The sequence below is a fragment of the Ictalurus punctatus genome, chromosome 4, assembly GCF_001660625.3.
Source record: "Ictalurus punctatus breed USDA103 chromosome 4, Coco_2.0, whole genome shotgun sequence".
In the NCBI taxonomy this organism is placed as follows: domain Eukaryota; kingdom Metazoa; phylum Chordata; class Actinopteri; order Siluriformes; family Ictaluridae; genus Ictalurus; species Ictalurus punctatus.
In genome coordinates, this window is record NC_071284.1 from 3194447 (window position 1) to 3215296 (window position 20850).

General features: G+C 41.4%; 1 protein-coding gene across 2 annotated transcripts; it reads left to right on the top strand.

The window, feature by feature from the left end:
• The first annotated feature begins 1967 nt into the window (after positions 1-1967).
• Positions 1968-18981, top strand: LOC124627885 (fibulin-7). 2 transcript variants are annotated; one of them, XM_047154671.2, is made up of 8 exons: positions 1968-2127; positions 7197-7356; positions 7456-7626; positions 9238-9363; positions 10407-10589; positions 11782-11919; positions 12036-12171; positions 12505-18981. In XM_047154671.2, exons 1-8 carry the CDS (start codon positions 2053-2055, stop codon positions 12863-12865), a joined length of 1350 nt encoding a protein of 449 aa, XP_047010627.1. In that variant the 5' UTR covers positions 1968-2052; the 3' UTR covers positions 12866-18981. The 2 variants fall into 2 exon arrangements, with proteins under 2 accessions (XP_047010627.1, XP_047010628.1); XM_047154672.2 differs by having other exon boundaries at positions 1974-2274.
• Positions 18982-20850: the final 1869 nt, after the last annotated feature.

The window sequence follows — 20850 nt, forward strand, 5'->3', positions numbered from 1 at the left end:
AGTCTGGCTTCAAAAGCAGTCACTCCACATAGATTGATCTGCTTTCCATCACCGAAGACTTACGACTAGCAAGCTCAACCTCAAGATCATCTGTCCTCATCTTACTTGACCTCTCTGCTGCCTTTGACACTGTGAATCATCAAATCCTCCTGTCAACTCTCTCCAGACTAGGCATCACCGGAATGGTTCTGCACTGGGTGGAATCCTATCTCTCAGGCAGATCCTTCAAGATATCATGGAGGGGAGGGGTATCTGAATCTCAGCAACTCACAACTGGGGTTCCCCAGGGGTCAGTTCTGGGTCCAGTGCTCTTTTCTATTTATGCTACGTCTCTTGGGTCTGTGGCTGAGTCTTAAGGCTTCTCATATCACTGCTATGCTGATGACACTCAGCTCTATTTGTCCTTCTAGCCTGAAGATCCATCCGTCTCTGCACGTATCTCTGCCTGCCTGCCTGACATCTCAGACTGGATGAAGGAAAACCACCTTAAGCTCAACTTGGCAAAAACCGTCTGTGCATCCGTGCCTGCCCCTCAATCAACCACAACCTCACAGCACATCTTGGCTCAACCACACTCAAACCAAGCAGGACAGCCAGAAACCTTGGGGGACTCGATGACCACTTGAACTTTACAGACCACTTTCAACAACTGCACGGTCCTGTAGGTTTATTCTGTACAACATCATGAAAATCAGACCCTATCTCACTAATCAGGCTACACAACTACTAGTCCAGGCTCTTGTTATTTGTTATCTCAAAACTGGACTACTGCAACGCACCACTCCCGGGCCTCCAGGCCAGCTCCATCAAACCCCTTCAAATGATTCAGAATGCAGTAGCCCACCTTGTTTTCAACCAGCCCAAAAGGACCTATGTAACACCCCTCTTCATCTCCCTCCACTGGCTTCCTGTATCCGCCCGCATCAAATTCAAGGCCTCGATGCCCACGTATAAGACTTTGTCTGGAACAGCACCTCCCTACCTCAACACTCTCCTTGAGGTTTATGTGCTCGATTAATGACCGACGCTTAGTAGTGCCTACTCAGTGAGGCATGAGGTCCCATTCCAGAACCTTCAAACTGACTGTCCCTCGGTGGTAGAATGAACTTCCAACCTCAATCCGGACCGGAGAATCTGTCACCGTCTTCAAAAAACGGCTAAAGACCCACCTCTTCCGTGAACACTTATCTCATCCCTAACTTGTCCCCTGGTGCCCCTTAAAAAAAATCTGCACTTACACTTGCTCTTACAACTCTACTCTGTGCACTTTGCTCCTCTAGAACTCAGTTAAAATTTTGTATGGTAGCACTACTCGTATTGTTCTCTGCTTGATATATCGTTTTGCTTCCTTTTTTGTATTTCCTCATTTGTAAGCCGCTTTGGATAAGTGTCTGCTAAATGAATGAATGTAAATATAAAGTAAATGTTCACTTGTTTCACTCTTTCCGCATCACACCATCCCATCATTGATTATTTTCCTATAACAGCACAGCCCATTGTGTTGTATCCCTGTGCAGGTAGAGTTTGTTTAGGAGATGGAACTTTCTATCCGTGCAAGCTTTTATGCCTTTAGGCAATCTTTTATTTTGTGTAGTTGAGCTAATGAATCTGTTTAAACTGAACCTTGTGGGGAAACCATATAAAGGAAGTTTTTAATCTTTGAATCATTTCCATCTAATGAAAACAAACGGTCTGGCTGGTACAATAGAAACCACACAGTGTTTTGGAATGCACTCGGTTGAAACAGTTGACTCTTTACTATAATGCTTCAGGAAACTTCAGACTGAAATACTTCACGCTTGTTATTCCTACTTTCACCCAATCAAAATAGGTCCATTGCACCAATATCAATATGTGCCTGAGATGTTGTTGGCAAGCGGATTTTATATTCCTCCAGGTTAACAAATAGGCTACTTGAACTGAGTGGCTATTATGAGGAGTAAATGTGGTATGTGCTTTCCAAAAAAAAAAAAAGGAAAAGAAGAAAAACACCAGTCTACGGTGGCGGGTTATAAAAATGAGCTCTGCAGATGGCAGAAGGCTCTCATTTGGATGGCTCCTAAAACTGGCCCCAAGTTCTCTGTACTGCATTTTCTGGACTTTCAGGACTTTTCTAGGACTTTTAAAGTGAGTGTAAAGGCTCAGGACATTTAACAACTCTCCCCAGATTGTTTTGAGCATCGTGTAATCGTTTTTATTAGGAATATGAGTCGCCTTTGCATCATACTGCTGCTGATTATGTGTATTGGTCAGATTCACAGCATTTATGGGCAGGTGAGTGAAGAAGATAGCAATCTTTTATTGTATGCTTTTATTTTTTTACACAAACATTGATCAATTTTATGATGCAAGCCAAGAATGTATGTTTGTACTATATTCATACAGTTAATCCTATGGTTATCATATCAAGTTTCAGTTTTTAGTTACGTCATTTTTTTTAAAAAAGGTAAAGTTTGTATTAATGTGTTATCGTGGGTATAAATACGAGATTATGTTACAAATATACATATTAAGATACACATCAAAGCAACATCTTATGCTTTATGCTTTCGTGTGTAACCTGAACATGAAGATTAATACATTCTGCTTGAGGCAAAATATTTGCACAGGAAGTGTTTAAAGGTCAAAGACAGACCCCATAGCTCTGTGTATATGTGTATATATGTGTGTGTGTGTGTGTGTGTGTGTGTGTGTGTGTGTGTGTGTGTGTGTGTGTAAGAGAGGTCAACAGAGAGGACTGTCACTCATACAAATTCTCTATACATGCTGAACACAACAGTCTAACTTCTGTTTATGAGCACATAGTGTACATTATAGGTAGGTAGGTAAGAGGCAAGGTAAAAGGCTTGGAATTTGTTGGAATAAATTTATTAATAAAAAATAAAATAATAATAATAATAATAATAATAATAATAATACATATAGTTGCAAGCAGCAATTACGGGGCCACTGATAAATTTTGTGAAAATCAGACAAAAAGTCTAGGAGGAGTTTGAAAAAGTAGGTTGTACAGAAAATTAAAAATGGCAGAAAAATTTTCATGACAGAAAATATTATGTGGTGCATTTGACTCAGCACAAGTCAAGGAATCAAAGGGAAAAAATTTGTTTCTAACCCTTACGGTTCAAAAGTTATTAGCATAAAGATGCAAGCAAATTTGACCTGTTGGTGGCGCAAGACAGTTTGGGATAGCAACTCCAAATTTGCTATGGAAACATTTCAGACTGTCTCCTATCTGTGTGCCAAATTTCAGAATTTTCCGATGTACGGTTCTATGGGCTCCCATAGACTCAATAGCGGAAGAAGAAGAAACAAAATAATAACAATAGGAACACTAACGATTACAATATAATAATCATCATCAACCTCATCATCATCATCCACCTCACCAGTCATTAACCAATCACTAATCCGCTAACATATTTTAAATACTAAATAGTTTTAGATTTTCAAACTTTAGATCTTTTTTTTTTGAAGCAAAAAAAAATCCAACACCTGTGACCAATGTAAAAAACTAATTTCCCCCTTAAACTTAAAATCTGGTTGTGCCACCTTTAGCATCAATAACTGATAACTGTAGAGCAGTCTTTCACTTACTTCTAGGACTAGGATTTACTCCTACACTTTGTATCGTTTCTTGCTGCATAATCCAGTTGTGCTCCAGTTTCAACTTACAGACTGAAGACCGGATATTCTCCTTTAGGATTTTCAGGTAGAGAGCAGGATTCTTGTTTCCCTCAATTATTGCAAGTTTCCCAGGCCCTGAAGCAGCAAAGCATCCCCACACCGTCACACTACCACCACCATGCTTGACCATATGTATGATGTTCTTTTTGTGGAGTTCAGTGTTTGGTTTACTTCAGATGTAACGGGTCTCCTGTCTTCCAAACAGTTCCACATTCAACTCCTCAGTCCACAGAACATTCTCCCAAAAGGTTTGAGGATCATCAAGGTGTGTTTTGGCAAAATTCAGACAAACCTTAACGTTCTTCTGGGTTAGCAGTGGTTTTCATCTCGTCACTCTTCCATGGATGCCATTTTTGCTCAGTGTCTTTCTGATAGTGGAGTCATGAACAGTGACCTTTATTGATGCAAGAGAGGCCTGTAGTTCCTTTGATTTTGGCTCTTCTGTGACTTTCTGGATGAGTCGTTGCTGTGCACATGGAGGAATTTCATTACTGTGCTGAGTTTTTCCATTTGGAGATAATGGCTCTCACTGTGGTTCTTTGGAGTCCCAGAGTCTTTGAAATACCTTTGTAACCCTTCCCAGACTGATGTATTTCAATCACCTTCTTCCTCATCATTTCTGGAATTCCTTCCATCTTTGGTATAGTGTGTTACTGGGTAAGATCTTTAAACCTACTTCATGCTGTTGAAAAAGTTCAGTTTAAGTGTTGATGTGATTGAACAGGGTTTACAGTAATCAGGCCTGGTTGTGTCTAGTCCAGCTGAACCCCGTTATGGATGCAGCTTCATAGATTTGGGGGAATTACTAACTACAGGGGCAAATACATTTTCAGACAGACCCAGGATAACATTTTTGGCGTGAATAAATAACATTTAAAAACTGTATTTTGTGTTTACTCAGGTCACCTTTGTTTCATCTTAGATTTAGTTTTAATTTCTGACACAATTTAGTATGAGATGTACACAAAAACAGAAGAAATCACACCCCTGTATACACGTACAGAATATATACAGTTTTACTATACTATAATCGTATGTATTTAAGGCGTCTATAGTATATTTCCATAAGGGAAATGTTAAAGAAGCTTGAGTCAGTATGCAATAATTGTGTAATTATACTGTAAATAAAATGAAATGTTTTGCAGAAGCCATAAAAAAAAAGAGAGCACTGTCGAATTGCATTACTCTCTCTTTCTGCATGAGTCTCCACTGATCCATCATAACGCCATGCTTCATAATCAACGAACAAGATGTTTTCACAGGATGTGCAAATATTTAGCTTACTTACATAAGTCATGCAAGATGAAAACATGAGGGGAGAGCGCCCTTCCCCTTGACGGAAGCCAATGAGAAGCAAGGAACCCTGCATGCACAGTATTGTGAATGTTAAAGGTTGAACTGAAACACTTTATCCCATAATGCTCAAAATGAATAACATACAGCGATGTTTCAGATTCGAAAGATAAATCAAAGTGGATGGGCTCCATTTTGAGTCAAGGTTGCTTCCTCGTGTCATCTCAGGGAGATTGATGTCCTCCCGGTGTCTGTGTGGGTTTCCTCCGGTTTCCCTGCTTGCCTCCAACCTTCCAAAAATATGCTGGAAGGTAGATTTGTGACTCGAAATTGCCCCTAAGTCCGCATGGTTTCCTGCAATAGACTGCCATCCTATCCTGGGTTGGACTGCAGATCCACCACGACCCTGACCAGGATAAATCACTAACTGAATATGAATGAGTGAATTAATACGCTATATGGCCAAATGTTTTTGGATACCATCACACCCGGACGTGGTTCTTCCTCAAACTGCTGCCACAAAGTTGCGAGCACACAGTTGTACAGAATGTCTTTGTATGCTGTAGCTTTGCAATTTCCCTTCAGTGGAATTAAGAAGCCCAAACCTGTTCCAGCATGACGATGCACCTGTGCATAAAGCGAGCTCCATGAAGACATGCTTTGAAGACGAGACTGGAGTGGAAGAACTCGAGTGTCCTGCACAGAGCCTCGACCTCAACCCCACTGAACACTTTTGGGATGAACTGGAACACCGACTACACCCCAGATCTCCTCACCCAACATCACTGCCTGAAGGCCTTCCCAGAAGAGTGGAGGTTATTATAACAGCAAATAGGGGGCTAAATCTGGAATGGTATGTTCAACAAGCACATATGTCAGATGTCTACAAACGTTTGGACATGCAATGTATTTCCAATCAATTCCACTGAAAAATTCATTATCAAGAAAGTCATCCACCTTGTTCATGTTTATTACACCTGCTACTGGATTTCTTGTGCGCCTTTTCAATCACTTCTGATGACGTATCAGCGTAATCACTTAGCACAACAGTCAGTGACTGGCTGTGTGAATCTACACTCTGGGCTAGAAAGAAATCAGCCCCAGCTTCTATTTCGTACACATGATATTGTTGTATTTGGTCCCACCAAAGTTTTTAATTTTTTTTAACCCATTGAAGCCATTTGTTCACAACAAATACGATGATATGGATGGCAATGATTTAAAATACGACTTATTTCTTTATTTTCTTAATTTATACTAATCCTGTTCCCAAAACTCTGAAGTAAGAAGTAGGGTTAGAGTCTTGCCAACAGTTTTCAGTCTAGCATTTCAACACAGCCCTGGCTGTTTCCTACTTCTGAACAAATCATCTAAATTCCTTCGACTGAACCACATCAGGACTGCACCTTCCTTTTTTTCGGAGCATGTAAAGCTCTGTTCATTCACCTCGCGAGCACAATCTAGTCTTTCAGCTCCGAGCTCCGTCCTCCATTTACAGGTGACGTCATTCATGTCATGAGGCCAGACACTGCATCATTCACAACTGAACACAGGCCACTGAATAAAACCACCACATGCTTTAATCGTGTACGGGACTGGCGAGTAGACGGATTAGGAGAAGTAGAGCTGCCAAGGTTGTAAAAAAAAAAAAAAAAACTGTACGTGAATGATGGTCTGAAATTGACGAATAAATCTAATTGCTCAGTAATCCTAAAGAAGAAACTGTATATTATACACCAATGTGGGAATACCAATTAGTTATTCTGTCAATGTTATGTTATCCTGGTTACCAAAAATATATCCAGATCCAAAGATTTTTTTTTTAAGTACAAGCACATAAACTCTTTGAAAGCTGTATTATGATTAACTGCCAAACATTAACAGTGGTCCTCTTTATACCTGTTTTGTATACCACATTGCTGTTATAGATAAATCATCAACTCTGTTTGCCACGTCACATTACCATGTCATTCATTATTTTCCTATAACAGCACACCCCCCATTGTGTTTTCTTCCTTGCTTAACCCTCCGAACTATAAGCAACTCCAAGGAAGTGAGTCCAGATTACATTCCTACACACATTTCCTATTCGTCTCACTGCAATTAATAAGTAATATAGTAATACGCTTGAAGATGAAAAACATGTCAATAAGCCTGGAGTTCTAATTGTTATCTTGGCAACTCGCTACATCACAGCACGGTGTCTGTTCCCGCAGGAATGTCTCAGTACTCAGGAGCTGCAAAATTCCCTACGCCAAGCACAAAAGCTGCTCGCATCACACGAGACCTCGTACCTGCAGAGTCTCCGCAGCCTGAAGAGGAAAATCAGCCAGCTGCAGAACAGCACGGCTCGTGTGGCAGCCAGACCCAGTGATGGTACGAGCTTCTAATGATTATCGTCAGTTTGTGAGGAAGAAAAAATAAAAATCACAGTGGATGTAATAATGCATTAACTCATTCTCTGTTTCTACACAGCTTCCTGTCCAAAACTGGATGCTCCCCTCAATGGACGAAAATTGGGGAAGGTTCTACTGCCGGGTCATGAGGTTCACTTCCTGTGTGACTCAGGCTACGAGCTGGTGGGCTCTGAGACTCGGCAGTGTAAGGAGTCGCTCACCTGGAGTGGCCAACATCCCATCTGCAAGGGTCAGCAATACACATGAGGAAATAAATATATTAGTACCATTAACCTTAAGGAAGTGGTTATAAGGCTACATGACCCTTTATAAGTCTTTTATGTCAGCTGTTGGACTGCGTCTTTTTATTTATTTTGATGCCAAGTTGACATACCCGAGTGATGTGACGTAGTTTTGTTAGCATAAGCTTATGACACTCAAACGTGTTCATAGGGCTTCATAACACCTACTTAAGCCAAATATGGCAACTGACGTAAAGCTACCTAAACATTTCTAAAGGCTTTTCTGTGTCAGCTCTTGAGCTGCTTTTGTCAGTTTTGTGGTCTGACAACTTACTGTGCTCACAGGGCTACATAACATCCATATAAGCCCTATATGACAACTGACATAAGTCTAAATAAGCCTAACCTGTATCAGCTGTCGGGCTGCTTTTGTCGATTTGACATTAAGTCGACATAATTGTGTGAAGTGACAGGTTTATGTTGACATAAGGTTGTTATATGACACTTTACTGTGTTCACAGGGCTGTGTGACACCCATATAAGCCCTATATGGCAACTGACATAAGTCTACATTAGCGTTTATAAAGGCTTGTTTAAATGTATGTCAGCTGTTGGGCTGCTTTGTCATCCACTCGACATAACACCTGTGTGAAGTGATGGAATCTGTTGACATAACGATGTGTTATGACATCTTACTGTGTTCGCAGAGCTACACAACATCTACATAAGCCCTTTATGACAACTAACATAAAGTTACATAAACATTTATAAACATATAAGGCTTATCTGTCTTTAAATTAGCATTGTGGCAGTTGTTAAGATGTTCTGATGGACAGTAAATCAGCTCAGAAAGTGTCATAACCACCTTATGTCATCTGTATGATCTGTGCTACCTGATTCAGACGTGGACATTTTATGACAGCTAACATCTGTCGGAATGAGCCTTCAGAAGTGTTGCTGTAGGTTTATATCCATGTCATAAAGATCTTATGTAGCTGTATAAACACCACCCTTACGTTGACTTTTTACCAACGTTCGCAGAGCGTAAACGTTACAAAGGCCCATATTTTTTTGTGCAGCATGCCAAAGTTTTTGGATTAGGTCCTGTGTCACGGTTGCTTTCTCACTCCTTATACATGTCGAGCCTCATTACTCATCTTTTCTCGACTCCACCCGTCACCCTCACTTCCCTCATCATTGCTTTTATTTCTTCCTGTCTCTAAAATGCTCTTTTACACTTCGCTTACATTATCACCCACATTGTTCCCCAGGAAAAGAAGTTTCCCATTTCACACGCTCCTCGGCATGATTGAATTTCCTTTGGCTTCTGTACTTTTTTCTTCTTCTTCTTTTTTTTTTTTTTTTGTGTCCCAGCACATTGTTTTACACACCATTTAATTCAAGACAGCAGTCCAACAAGTCGATTAGGCTCAGCGAACGCTCCATCGGCACGAGAGAAAGCTGGCTGTGAAAGCACACAGCACAGGACATACTTTACTTAATCTCTGCATCAGTATCATAGTATAAAGTTACACGAAAGCTATCAGAACTCTGCATACCTTAATGCATCTGCTTGGTGTTAGGGATAGATTAATGACTGAATTCCTGTCTTTCCTCAGAAATAAACGAGTGTACCTCTTCACCCTGTGCCAATGGGGGTTCATGCACAGATGAAGTGAATGGATTCACATGTGCTTGTGCCAGAGGATGGGCGGGACCTACATGCCAATCTCCAACACCAACATGTAAGGCTATTGAGATTCTTTTAAAAACAAAGCCATACTTCATTCGGTTTTAATTCAGATATTTTTCCCCACACGCATGCTTTGTCTTGACAATGCTAATGTAGATACTTTTTCTTTTTTTAAACGCCATTCTCAAACTTCCCCTGGATGTCCACACTGCTCAGTCGTTCGCGATCCTCAAACACAAACTGAAGGAAATCTTGGACAAAAAAAACCCCAAACAAACTTGTGCATGACTTATTGGTTTGTGCATTTACTTCTGCGACAGCACTGATGTCTGTTTCTGGCCGTGTCTTAAATTGTTGGCATCTTTAGACTCGGTGTGATCTGCCCAAGCATAAAGACATGTTTGTTTTCCAAGCAGACAAGCAGGCACGTCTGAACTTCGCTGTGGATAAAAGCGTCTGCCAAATGCTGTAAATGTAAATAAAGCAAACAAAATTCTGCACTACACAACTGGAAAGCACACATTTAGAGTAATGATCTCTTCAATCCATCTTGAAAACCCACTCACGAATGAGCCTGTTTTTAGGTCGCATAACCTCCTGCAAGCCGGGGTCCAAGAAGAGGCCATAAACACTATAAATATACATTTATATACACTTTAAAAAAAAAATAATAATAAAAACTATGAAGAGTCCAGTTTATCTGTTTTGATTAAGCCATGACACAGTGGCACAGTGACACGGTGTGTTGCATGAAAAGCTTTTCAAGAGATGTGTATTTTCTACAGTCGTTTTATCGCTAAGGCTTTTTTGCTTATCTCGACTGGTAAACAGATTTAAAGGTGCGGTCTGTAATTCTGAAAAGTGTTTCTAGACCTGTAATAATCATAGAATTTCAAAGATACTTTATATAAAATATGATTCGCAATATAGCCACGTAACAGAGCTGACTAGCTTCTTTATTTTTTTTTCCGGCCCAGAAACGAGCTTTTCTGTTTCACTGTTCAACTATTGCAAGCCCTATTAAAGTGTATACTAGAGTATGTATATGCAGATGATACCTTAATTGTTTTCTGACTTATCATTCTCTTCCACCAGTTTTTGTCACCACAACCAACATCTCTGCTGCCACCTCTGGAGCTGCAGCTGCCACCACGTTTCCTTTAACAACTCTGCTTCCATTTGTGCAGCCGTCCAAGTGCAGCCAGGTCCAGGGCACCACACACTGCTCCTGTGAGGCAGGATATACCATTTCAGGCCGGGACACCAGCATTTGCACAGGTGAGCACTGGTCAATCTGAATATTACTGAGATATGTAGGGGTGCACGGTGGCTTAGTGGTTAGCACGTTCGCCTCACGTCTCCAGGGTCCGGCGTTCGAGTCCCGCCAGGACCACGTGTGTGCGTAGTTTGCATGTTCTCCCCGTGCTGCGGGGGTTTCCTCCGGGTAGTCTCCTCCCTCAGTCCAAAGACATGCTTGGTAGGCTGACTGGCGTGTCTAAAGTGTCCGTAGTGTATGAACGGGTGTGTGATTGTCCCGTGATGGATTGGCACCCTGTCCAGGGTGTACCCCGCCTTGTGCCCCATGCTCCCTGGGATAGGCTCCAGGTTCCCCGTGACCCTGAAAAGGATAAGCAGTATAGAAGACGGATGGATGGACTGAAATATGTACAGTATTTCGCAAAACTACACACAAATTTTATACCTCTTCCAAAATATTCCTGACCAAGGATTTTGACTTGATCATATATACATTTTATGGGGTAAAAAAAAAATCGCAAATCTAATCATATGGGTGGGGAAAACACCTGTATGAGCCAGCATCTCAATAGGGGGTTGCCTCTTCCAAATTTCCCCGAGTCATACATGTCACTGTGACATCAGCCATGCCTTCTGGTAGCAAAAACAAAGCAAGTATAATGTATAATGATGTTGGGAGTCAGAATCAGAAAAATGTTCATGAACACGTTTGTTTGATTGAATCGGATACCTTTCCAAGCCAGCTAAAAAAGATGGTTGTGTTTACAGGCAGTTAGGAGGGTTTGAAAACTGAGAATTTTAACATGAATCTATGGTTTGTGGCTCAACTTGATTCAGACTCTAGAGCCAGGTTGAACTCTGCTTCTCTAGACTTAGGGGCTCGGGTCAGATTCTGCTGCTCGAGACGCTGGACTCAACTCTTTTTGACTCGATTTGAACTGCGAAATCGATTCGACTCTATGGGAATATCGACTCAGCTTGACTATAGACTATAAACCAATCTGTGGTTTGTAACTCAATTTGATTCAGACTCTAGTTCTAGAGACTGTGGATTCCACTCAGACTAATAATGGACCATTTTTGATTTTGCAAACCTACTCGAGTTTTGATCTAAATAAATATGAAATACTCATTCAGGAACAAGGGTCCTTTTAGCTCAGCAAAGGTGGCGATAAAAAGAATACTGTCAATACTGTTTTTGGTATTTCCTCAGACATTGATGAGTGTGAGGTGTTCCATAACGGGCTGGCAGGTCGTTTGTGTGTGCATGCTTGTGTTAACACCCCGGGTGGCTATCGCTGTTCATGCCCAGCTGGCTACGACGTGAGCCGAGATGGCCGAGGCTGCAGAGGTGAGTCACCCCAAGCTTGCCACCATTTTCTTTCTATATGTTAAAGCAGAAAGTAAACAAGCTAAATCTAGATGTTTACCATGCATACACACATTTTCTCCTGATCCTGCGTACAGACATCGATGAGTGCGCCACAAGGCAGAACAACTGCACCCATGATCGGCTGTGTATCAACACGTATGGAGGTTTTCAGTGCGTAAAGGTGGAGTGTCCACGCAGCCGAAATGTGACCTACGTCAAAACCTCACCCACGTAAGTATATTGATAGCGTATGACGATCTATGTCGCTGTTTAGTAATATGCTCGCAAATAATATCTACTGGACAGAGCGGTGCCTCTCAGGCATATTCCAGCCAGATTCACCTGGAGTCTAATCCGACCAAAATCGCAGTGAATTCCAAGTTGAGATCATTTATCTCGGGTTTACATTTGAAGCTTTAGATTAGGAAAGAACAGCTTTTTTTTTTACAAATGACACCTTGTTGTAACTAGTATCATTCAAACAATTCAATTCAATGAGCAGTCAATTCAATTTGGACCCTAATATACGTAATGTTCCCATTCTGTTTGTTTTCATTGAACCAGGCGCTGTGAAAGGAACCCCTGCCCTGTGGACAATAAAGCGTGTTCTCGGGCTCCTAACTCCATCTCATACCACCACATGTCACTGGTGTCAAATCTCTCGGCTCCGCGGGTCATGTTCCGGGTTTCGGCGGTGCGGATGATTGGAGATACTCTGCGTTTCGCTGTGCTAGGGAGCCGCGGGCGACGCCATTTCAGCGTCCAGCGTTCGGACCGGCAGACCGGTGAGCTGCTCCTGCTCAACCCCTTGCAGGGTCCTGACACCCTTGACGTGGAGGTGGAGATGAGCGAGCTGGAGAAGAAGGCGCTGATTGCGCGCTACATCACCAAGATTACCATCTTCATCTCACAATACGAGTTCTAGGTCCGGAGTTCAAGAGGAACACTTAATATTGTTGTCTATAATAATAATAATAATAATAATAATCATCATCATCATCATCATCAGATTTGACACTGTCTATATACCGTATGATAAATCCAGTTGAAGTTCTGGCTTATAGTGGGGTCCAAACGTCTGAGTCCAGTTTTGTATTTAGTCCATTATTCCATGGAAAACACATTTTTAAAGGAACACTGTGCGATTTTTAGCGCCTTCTGCTGCCTCTGAGGTGAACTGCAAATGTAATAAAAAAATAACTGACCAGGCCTCACCTTCCCTCCGAATTGACTTCACCCCCTCTGTTGCCTCTTTAATTTTTTGGTTTTATTTTATTTTGTTTATACAAAAAAAAAAAAAAAAAAAAATGGGCAGGGCTGAGCAGCTCTCAGAGGCGGTACCAATTTACAGGCCAGAAAACCAACCGACCAAAGCTTGGCAATATCGCAAATCTTTTTCTTTCTTCCTTTTTTTTTTTCTCAAATGTGTTTTCGAAGTCGATTATTCATGATATTACTGATTATCACAGACCTAGAAACGCTTTTAGAAATTACAAACTGCACCTTTAAGTCCAAAACATTTCTCACAAATGTAGTCTTTATCAGGTGTTAGTGCTAGTTAACTCTGAGAGTTATAAACGTGTACATGTTGAGATTTGAATATAAATATAACTGATAGGATAACTTTGAAGAAAACAAAATCCTATAATAATAATAATAATAATAATAATAATAATAATAAAAGCCAACAGCTAATGTTAGCCAATATCCTATAGTGTGTGAACTGGATAGTCGGTTCCATGCTAGTTTTCTGCGAACAGTTCTTGTGTGTGGATTCAGACGTTTGGACTTTATTCTATGCCAAGTATTTAGTTGTGCGATCTTGTTAATCAAAAAAAAAAAAAAAAAAAAAACGGAAACATTCATTATTTATTTATTTCTTCAAACTTGTAGCTAATGGTACACGTTGTAGACGTTCTCTTTCCCAGTGTCTCACTGCCTCTATACATGTGTGTAAAAGCAAATGTACTGAATGACCCCAGATTGATCTGTAATAATATCCAACGTTCGGTTATTTCCAGTAGGAGTTAAAGCTACAGCATGGCTGACAGCTGGATCACCTCTGCACTCGAACAGAGCAAATGACCTACGTCATATGTATACGTTTACTGTATCCACCATAATATTGTGTGTACGAGTTCCTGACGCGACTGAACTGACCTATCTACAAGGCTTGTGATAGTTAAGGCTCTCTATGTCATGACTGTAGCGACATACTGGACATGTGATTGCTTATCTCGCTGTAGTGCGAGTCAATTTAGAGCTTTTCATTGTCGAGATCTCCCACAGAATGAAAAGGATGTCAAGGAAACGTAGGTTTTGACTAGAGTGAAAGTTTTTAAATACGTCTTTTAGTACTGAACGACTGGAAAGATGACCGTTGTGGTCATGTACAAGAGGAGGAAATTGAATCGCAAGCAAAAATGACGTCTATTTAGGGCCCAGATGTGTGTGGAAGAGAGAACGCACTAAAAGTGGATCGCTCACGGTGTCTTTTTTATGAGCCGATTAAAGTCATGGATGTCTCTGGTCACTCATTGGTCAATGGAGTTTGCTCACGGGTATTCATTTTCGGGTTTCTTTTGTCACAGAGCCTAAAAGACACCCTCAGTGATGAAGAGATTACAGTACCTGGGTGTCATGTACCCCTTTAAAACACTGGCAAAGATTGGATATTTCGACCATTCTTCTTACTACATAAATCTTAATGGACTAAAATTGCACTTCTCGGTAAGACGTTAGCCCCGACACACAAATCTCCGCTTCACTCCAGGTCAAAGAGGCGCTGTGTTCTCGCAGTTTGCCGTTTTCACGAGTGTTTATGTAGCACCGCAAGTAAAAACAGTGTATCTGAAGGGTATATTTAGATGCACAGTGATATTTAGATGTACGTGATAAATCCGAGGCGTGTGCGGTGTCCGTGTGTGTCACTGTAAATCCCGACGTGTGTACAGTACTTGAAAGTGTTTGTGCTTGTGTGTGTTAGTTTTGCCACAAACTATTAGACTGCGTGCGAATGTAAAAAATGTTTCACTGACGTGTCACGTAACACTTCATGAACCCGGAGCGTTCACCTTCTGAGCTGTAATCGTGTACATGCAGGGTGTAAAATAAACAAAATCGGGGTGGACGAGTTCGAAACATAATAACGTAACGCTAAGAAGCGGTAGCTAACGTCGTGTCGTTTTGTATCACGTAGCTAGCTAGCTAGCTAGCTTAGTAAAGTACATTCATACAGACTAACAGAAAGGAAAAACGAATGTGTTGTATGTTTATTAATCCTTTGATTGAATCCGTGACAACAAATCAGCATCTCCGGCCAAAGTTTCAGCCATGAGACGTGATGTTCGGTCTTCGCATCACACGTAGAGATATTTATTCAGCAGCTACGTGTGAGTCTGGGTGTGTTTCGCATGCCACTGGATCACTACAGATCAGTGAAAGGGACAGCACAAGCAAGGATAGAGTGTATGAATGTCTGAATGCATCCTGTTGACATTGAAAGGGCTGAATAGAGAGAGATACACACCGTCCCCTTCTCATCATTTTTGTGTTTCTGCTCGGGGCCTCCTATTTTTCAGCTGTCAGAGACATCACTCCGCGCTGAAAGACTCTTTTCCCCCTTCATTCAATCCGACTGTCTGTCTGAGTGCATCTCTGAATGCACACTGTCATACTCAGAGAGACAGAGACAGAGAGAGAGGAGACAGAAGAGACAGAGAACGGGAAGAGGAGGAGAGAGAGAAAGAGTTAGAGAGGGGCAAAGGAGAGACAGAGAGAGAAAGATAAATACATCGAGAGAAGAGCGACAGAGAGAGAAAGGAGAGACAGAGACAAAAGAGACAGAGAAAAACAAAGGGTGTGTGTGTGAGAGAGAGAGAGAGAGGAGACAGAAGAGACAGAGAATGAGGAGAGAAGGAGGGAGAGAGTTGGAGAGAGACAAAGGAGAGACAGAGAGAGAAAGAAATACAGCGAGAGAAGAGAGACAGAGAGAGAAAGGAGAGACAGAGACAAGAGAGACAGAGAAAAACAAAGGGTGTGTGTGTGTGAGAGAGAGAGAGAGAAGACAGAAGAGACAGAATGAGGAGAGAAGGAGAGCGAGAGAGAGAGTTAGAGAGAGAAAGGAGAGACAGAGACAAAAGAGACAGACAAAAACAAAGGGTGTGTGTGTGAGAGAGAGAGAGAGAGAGAGAGAGAGACAGAAGAGACAGAATGAGGAGAGAAGGAGAGCGAGAGAGAGAGAAAGGAGAGACAGAGACAAAAGAGACAGACAAAAACAAAGGGTGTAAGAGAGAGACAGCGAGAGAGACACAGAGGGGGGGGAAAGAGAAAAGAGAGAGAGAAAGTGAGACACAGACAGAGACAGAGATGGAACACTGGGTGAGATATCCTCTTTGTCTTTTTGGGAAATCTATGACCTTATTCTATTGGCACCCTGTCCAGGGTGTACCCCGCCTTGTGCCCGATGCTCCCTGGGATCGGCTCCAGGTTTCCCCGTGACCCTGAAAAGGATACGCGGTATAGAAGATGAATGGATGGATGGATGGATGCATGACCTTATTCTTAACCTCCTGGCAGCTGCAACCTGCTACTCCTGACACTCTCAGTCCTCCCAAAAGCTCCTGGCGAATTTGAGCTGTTCCAGACTCGACTGTGGTTCCTGGACCGGAACCGCGAGGCCAGTTCTCTGCTTTTCACTACACACTGAATACATCCGAGTTTCAGATCAAAAGATGAATATGAGACGACAGATCACAATTCCAGCTTTCGTTTCCTCCTATCTACACCTAGACGTGTTAAACGACTTCGAACAAGGCATCTTTTACAGCAGACCACCCAATACTTAGGTGAGCAAAAGTAATGGAACAGATACCGGTGACGTAAATAACACCTAATATTCGCTTGCGTATCCCTTGCTTACAATAACTGCGTCAATCCTGCGACTCACTGACATCACCACAACTCCTGCATTCTTCTTCTGCGTTGCATTTCCATGTTTTTATCGCAGCGTGTTTCAGTTGTTTGTTTCAGGGAGGTTTCTCCATTCAGTCTCCTCTTCAGGAGGTGAAATGCTGCTCAGTTGGGTGAAGGTCTGGTGATTGACTTGTCCAGTCTAAAACCGTCCACTCTTCCCCCCTGATGAAGTCCTTTGTTGAGGTGGAAATTGGAACACAGGTTGTTTTTGTAAACTGAATTCACTCTGCTGCTACCATCATGACTTCCATCATCAATAAAGATTAGTGAGAATGTTCCAGAAGCAGCCACGCGAGCCCAAGCCATGACGCTACCTCCACCGTGCTTGACTGATGAGCTTGTATGTTTTGGATCATGAGCAGATCCTTTCTTTAGAGGTTAATCTTGGTTCCAAAACTTTTATGGCTCGTCTCTGTATTTCTTTGCGAATTCCAATCTGGCTTTCTGATTCTTACTGCTGAAGAGTGGTGTGCATCTTGTCGTCCGGCCTCTATATTTCTGCGCTTCTTCGAACAGCGGATTGTGATACCTTCACCTCATCGACTGCTGTTGTTTTCCTCGGCCGACCCGCTCTATGTCTGGTCGTCAGTACACCAGACGTTTCTTTTCTTTTTCAGGACATTCCAAATTGTTCTACTGGCTATGCCTGAGGCTTGTGTAATGCCTCTGATGGGATTTTCCATTTTTTCTCAGCTTCAGAATGGCTTGCTTTTCTCCCATAGACAGCTCTCTGGTCTTCATGTTGGTTTATCCTTTTTTAACAACAAACGCAGTCTTCACAGGCGAAACCTAGGGCTCACACCAGGAGTAGACATCCAGAGCTATTCATTCTTCAAACAATCAATTTAACACGGCACACCTGGGCAACACCTATCACCTATCATATTTTCCAGTACTGTAGGTTCGAACAAAAGGTGCCATGTTCTAAGTAAATACGAGGAAACGATAGGTGAATTCTTTTGATCTCAAACCCAGACGTCTTCAATGCATAGCGAAAACAACAGAATTGGACTTGCTGTTCCGATACTTTCGGAGAGGACCGTATACGGCAGCTGGTGTAAATCTCTGAGCTCTCTTTTTAATCGTTTGTAACTCTTTTCTAACCTGACTGACCCTCTGTAAACCTGTCTAGCTGCTGATGAGAGAGACAGAAGGAGAAGAAAGAGTCTCTGCAGTGCACCTGCTCCGTCCCACTAACCTGTTACTGATAGTAATCCAACACCTCCATTCCCACAGCATGATGGGAAACCTGGCACAGAGCAGCTTCCTCCCTCCGCATGACTCTGACCTCCAAAGCCACCCGCGACGTGATCCAATCGGAGCTGGATCAGATTTAAGGGGAGACTCACCACGCTGCCACTCTTGCCGGAAATCTACACCAAGACAGGAGAAGAAAAAAACACAACACACAGCAGCGCACGTGAATACGCGAAGACGCTCAAACGTCTGCAGAAGTGCCGAGGCAACACGAATACGGAAGAGGAGTTCAAGCAGATGTAGGAAAATATTTATCGTTTAAATTTGCTTTCAAACCCGGTATTATCTACAGTGCAAAAGTTTGCGCACCCTAGGACAAAATGAGGAACACATGTACGGAATAAAACAGTCCTGTCCCGAAGACTTTCTTGTGGCGGAAAAACTTACCTGAATGATAAGCTGTTACCATAGAAACCGTGGTTTGAATTGGATATCCGAGGTGCTGTTCTAGAAAAAAGGAATTAGATACAGTGCCCTCCAATAATATTGGCACCCTTGGAAAATATGAGCAAAGAAGGCTGTAAAAATTTGTCTTTATTGTTGAACCAAACAAAAGACAGGTTTATATATATTTAAAAAAAAAAAAAAAAAATTCTAAAATATAGATGTGCCACAATTATTGGCACTCCTAAACTTTTATTTATTAAAGAACAAAACGTCATACTTCTTCTGTCTGTTTATTTTTAGGTTTAATTTTGTGGGAGAAAAAAAAAATGCAGAGAAACCAGAAATGTATTGTGTCCTGAAGAGTTTAGAGGAGAAATTAAAGGTTACAGTGTTTTTACTATAGTTTTAGAATGAGATGTTTTTGCTGGGTGAAAAAATAGAAAGCAATGCAGCAAGTTTATAATGGATTGTGACGCTTGGTAGTGGTATTTCCTGTTTACAAATGGGTCGGCGATCACAGTATAAAGGGCTCCTTGGTTGTAGTTTGATGTGATTCAGCAGTCCAGTCCTAATGGACTTGTGATGAGAAAGGATTGATAAAAAAAAGAATTCATGGTGAAGATGGAGCTGGCAGGTATTCTATTAAGACACAAAGTGAAACTAAATCAAGAATAAATGTCCTCTTGGTAACTATTACAACCATTACAGCCTAATGGGAAAATGTTTAATAGAAACCATTAAGCCGAAGTCCCATCAGGAAGCAAAATGGTGTTTAATTTGACTTTTTCTTTTCCAGCAGGGATATTAATAGTGCGGTTTGCATTAATAAAACTTATCTCCGAATCTATTAACACCATTCAAGAGTGAAATGATTCACCGATTCAATTCAAATCTAGTCACTGAAGAAATCATTTACAGGTTTGCAAAATCAAAATGATTACACTCAAATCCTCCTACATACACTGATAATATTATCCAGTCAGTGTCAGGTCAACGTTTTCAGGAGTCCTTCAAGAGCTAATAACAGAATCTCCCCTTATTGCATAGCATCACGTTTGCCTCACACCGCCAGGGTTGGGGGCTCGATTCCCAGCGCTCCCCGTGCATCGGGGGTTTCCTCCGGGTACTCCGGTTTCCTCCCCCCGTCCAAAGACATGCATGATAGGCTGATTGGCATGTCCAAAGTGTCCGTAGTGTATGAACGTGTGTGTGTTTGGCACCCTGTCCCCACCTTGTGCCCCCCATGCCTCCTGGGACGGGCTCCAGGTTCCCCGTGACCCTGAAGGATAAGCGGTATAGAAGATGGATGGGTTATATAGCATCACAGAGTAAAGCATCACCTTATGGACTTGTGATAAGAAAGGACTGATAAACACGTGTATGATGAGCGCTTTAGAAATTGAATGATGTTCAGAGGAGTAACACTGCCCCCTAGAGGAAGAGCCAAAACAACACGCTTAAAACGTAAGAAATAATAATATGCAGCAATGTTCAGCAGGATTTATAGAGCAGTTAGTGTGTATAACATGTCCTTTAACTGAAACTTTATTTAAAAACTGAACTGAACTCAAATGAAACTTAAGGCGATATGACTATCATGATATCAGGTTTATAAATTAGGCCTTAATACTTTTCTGTGAGAGTACTTTTATACCACTTAACGATTCCATGTACGTAGTTCATTGTATTTTTATTATTTGTTAATTTTTTGAAAATATCAAATAAGAAATAAAACCATGACACAAGGCAGGGGTACTGTTTACACCATGAAGTTGAGTTATTTTCCCTTCATTAACAGCACATCCTGAAGAGTTTTAGTCCACTTAAAACAACAAAAATTCTCATTACGATAAAAAAATATAGAAATATAGATATATCTATATGATACTATCTATATAACAGTTTCTGTTTACCAACACATAATATAAGATTTATTTTCTTTCTTTTTTTCCCTCCCTCATGGTATTTCTCACGGACTTTTTGATACGACTAATACTCAGAAACATTCATATAAACGTGCAACTTTAAGTGAAAAAGAACGGAGATATGTTTTATTCAGTCGAGTCTTTTCAATCAAATCTTCAAATATCGTCGCGATCACTGCACACAAAAACAAACCCACCTGGAAATCACTTTTCATAACCATGTGACTGATTTATTTCTTTAAGCAAATAGAACTTCTGTATGAACTTAATCTGTGTAAAGTATACTAGAGATTCCCGAATACATTTATTTATTTATTTATTAATAATACAGATACAAACAAGACAACTGTACAGTAGAGTATAAATA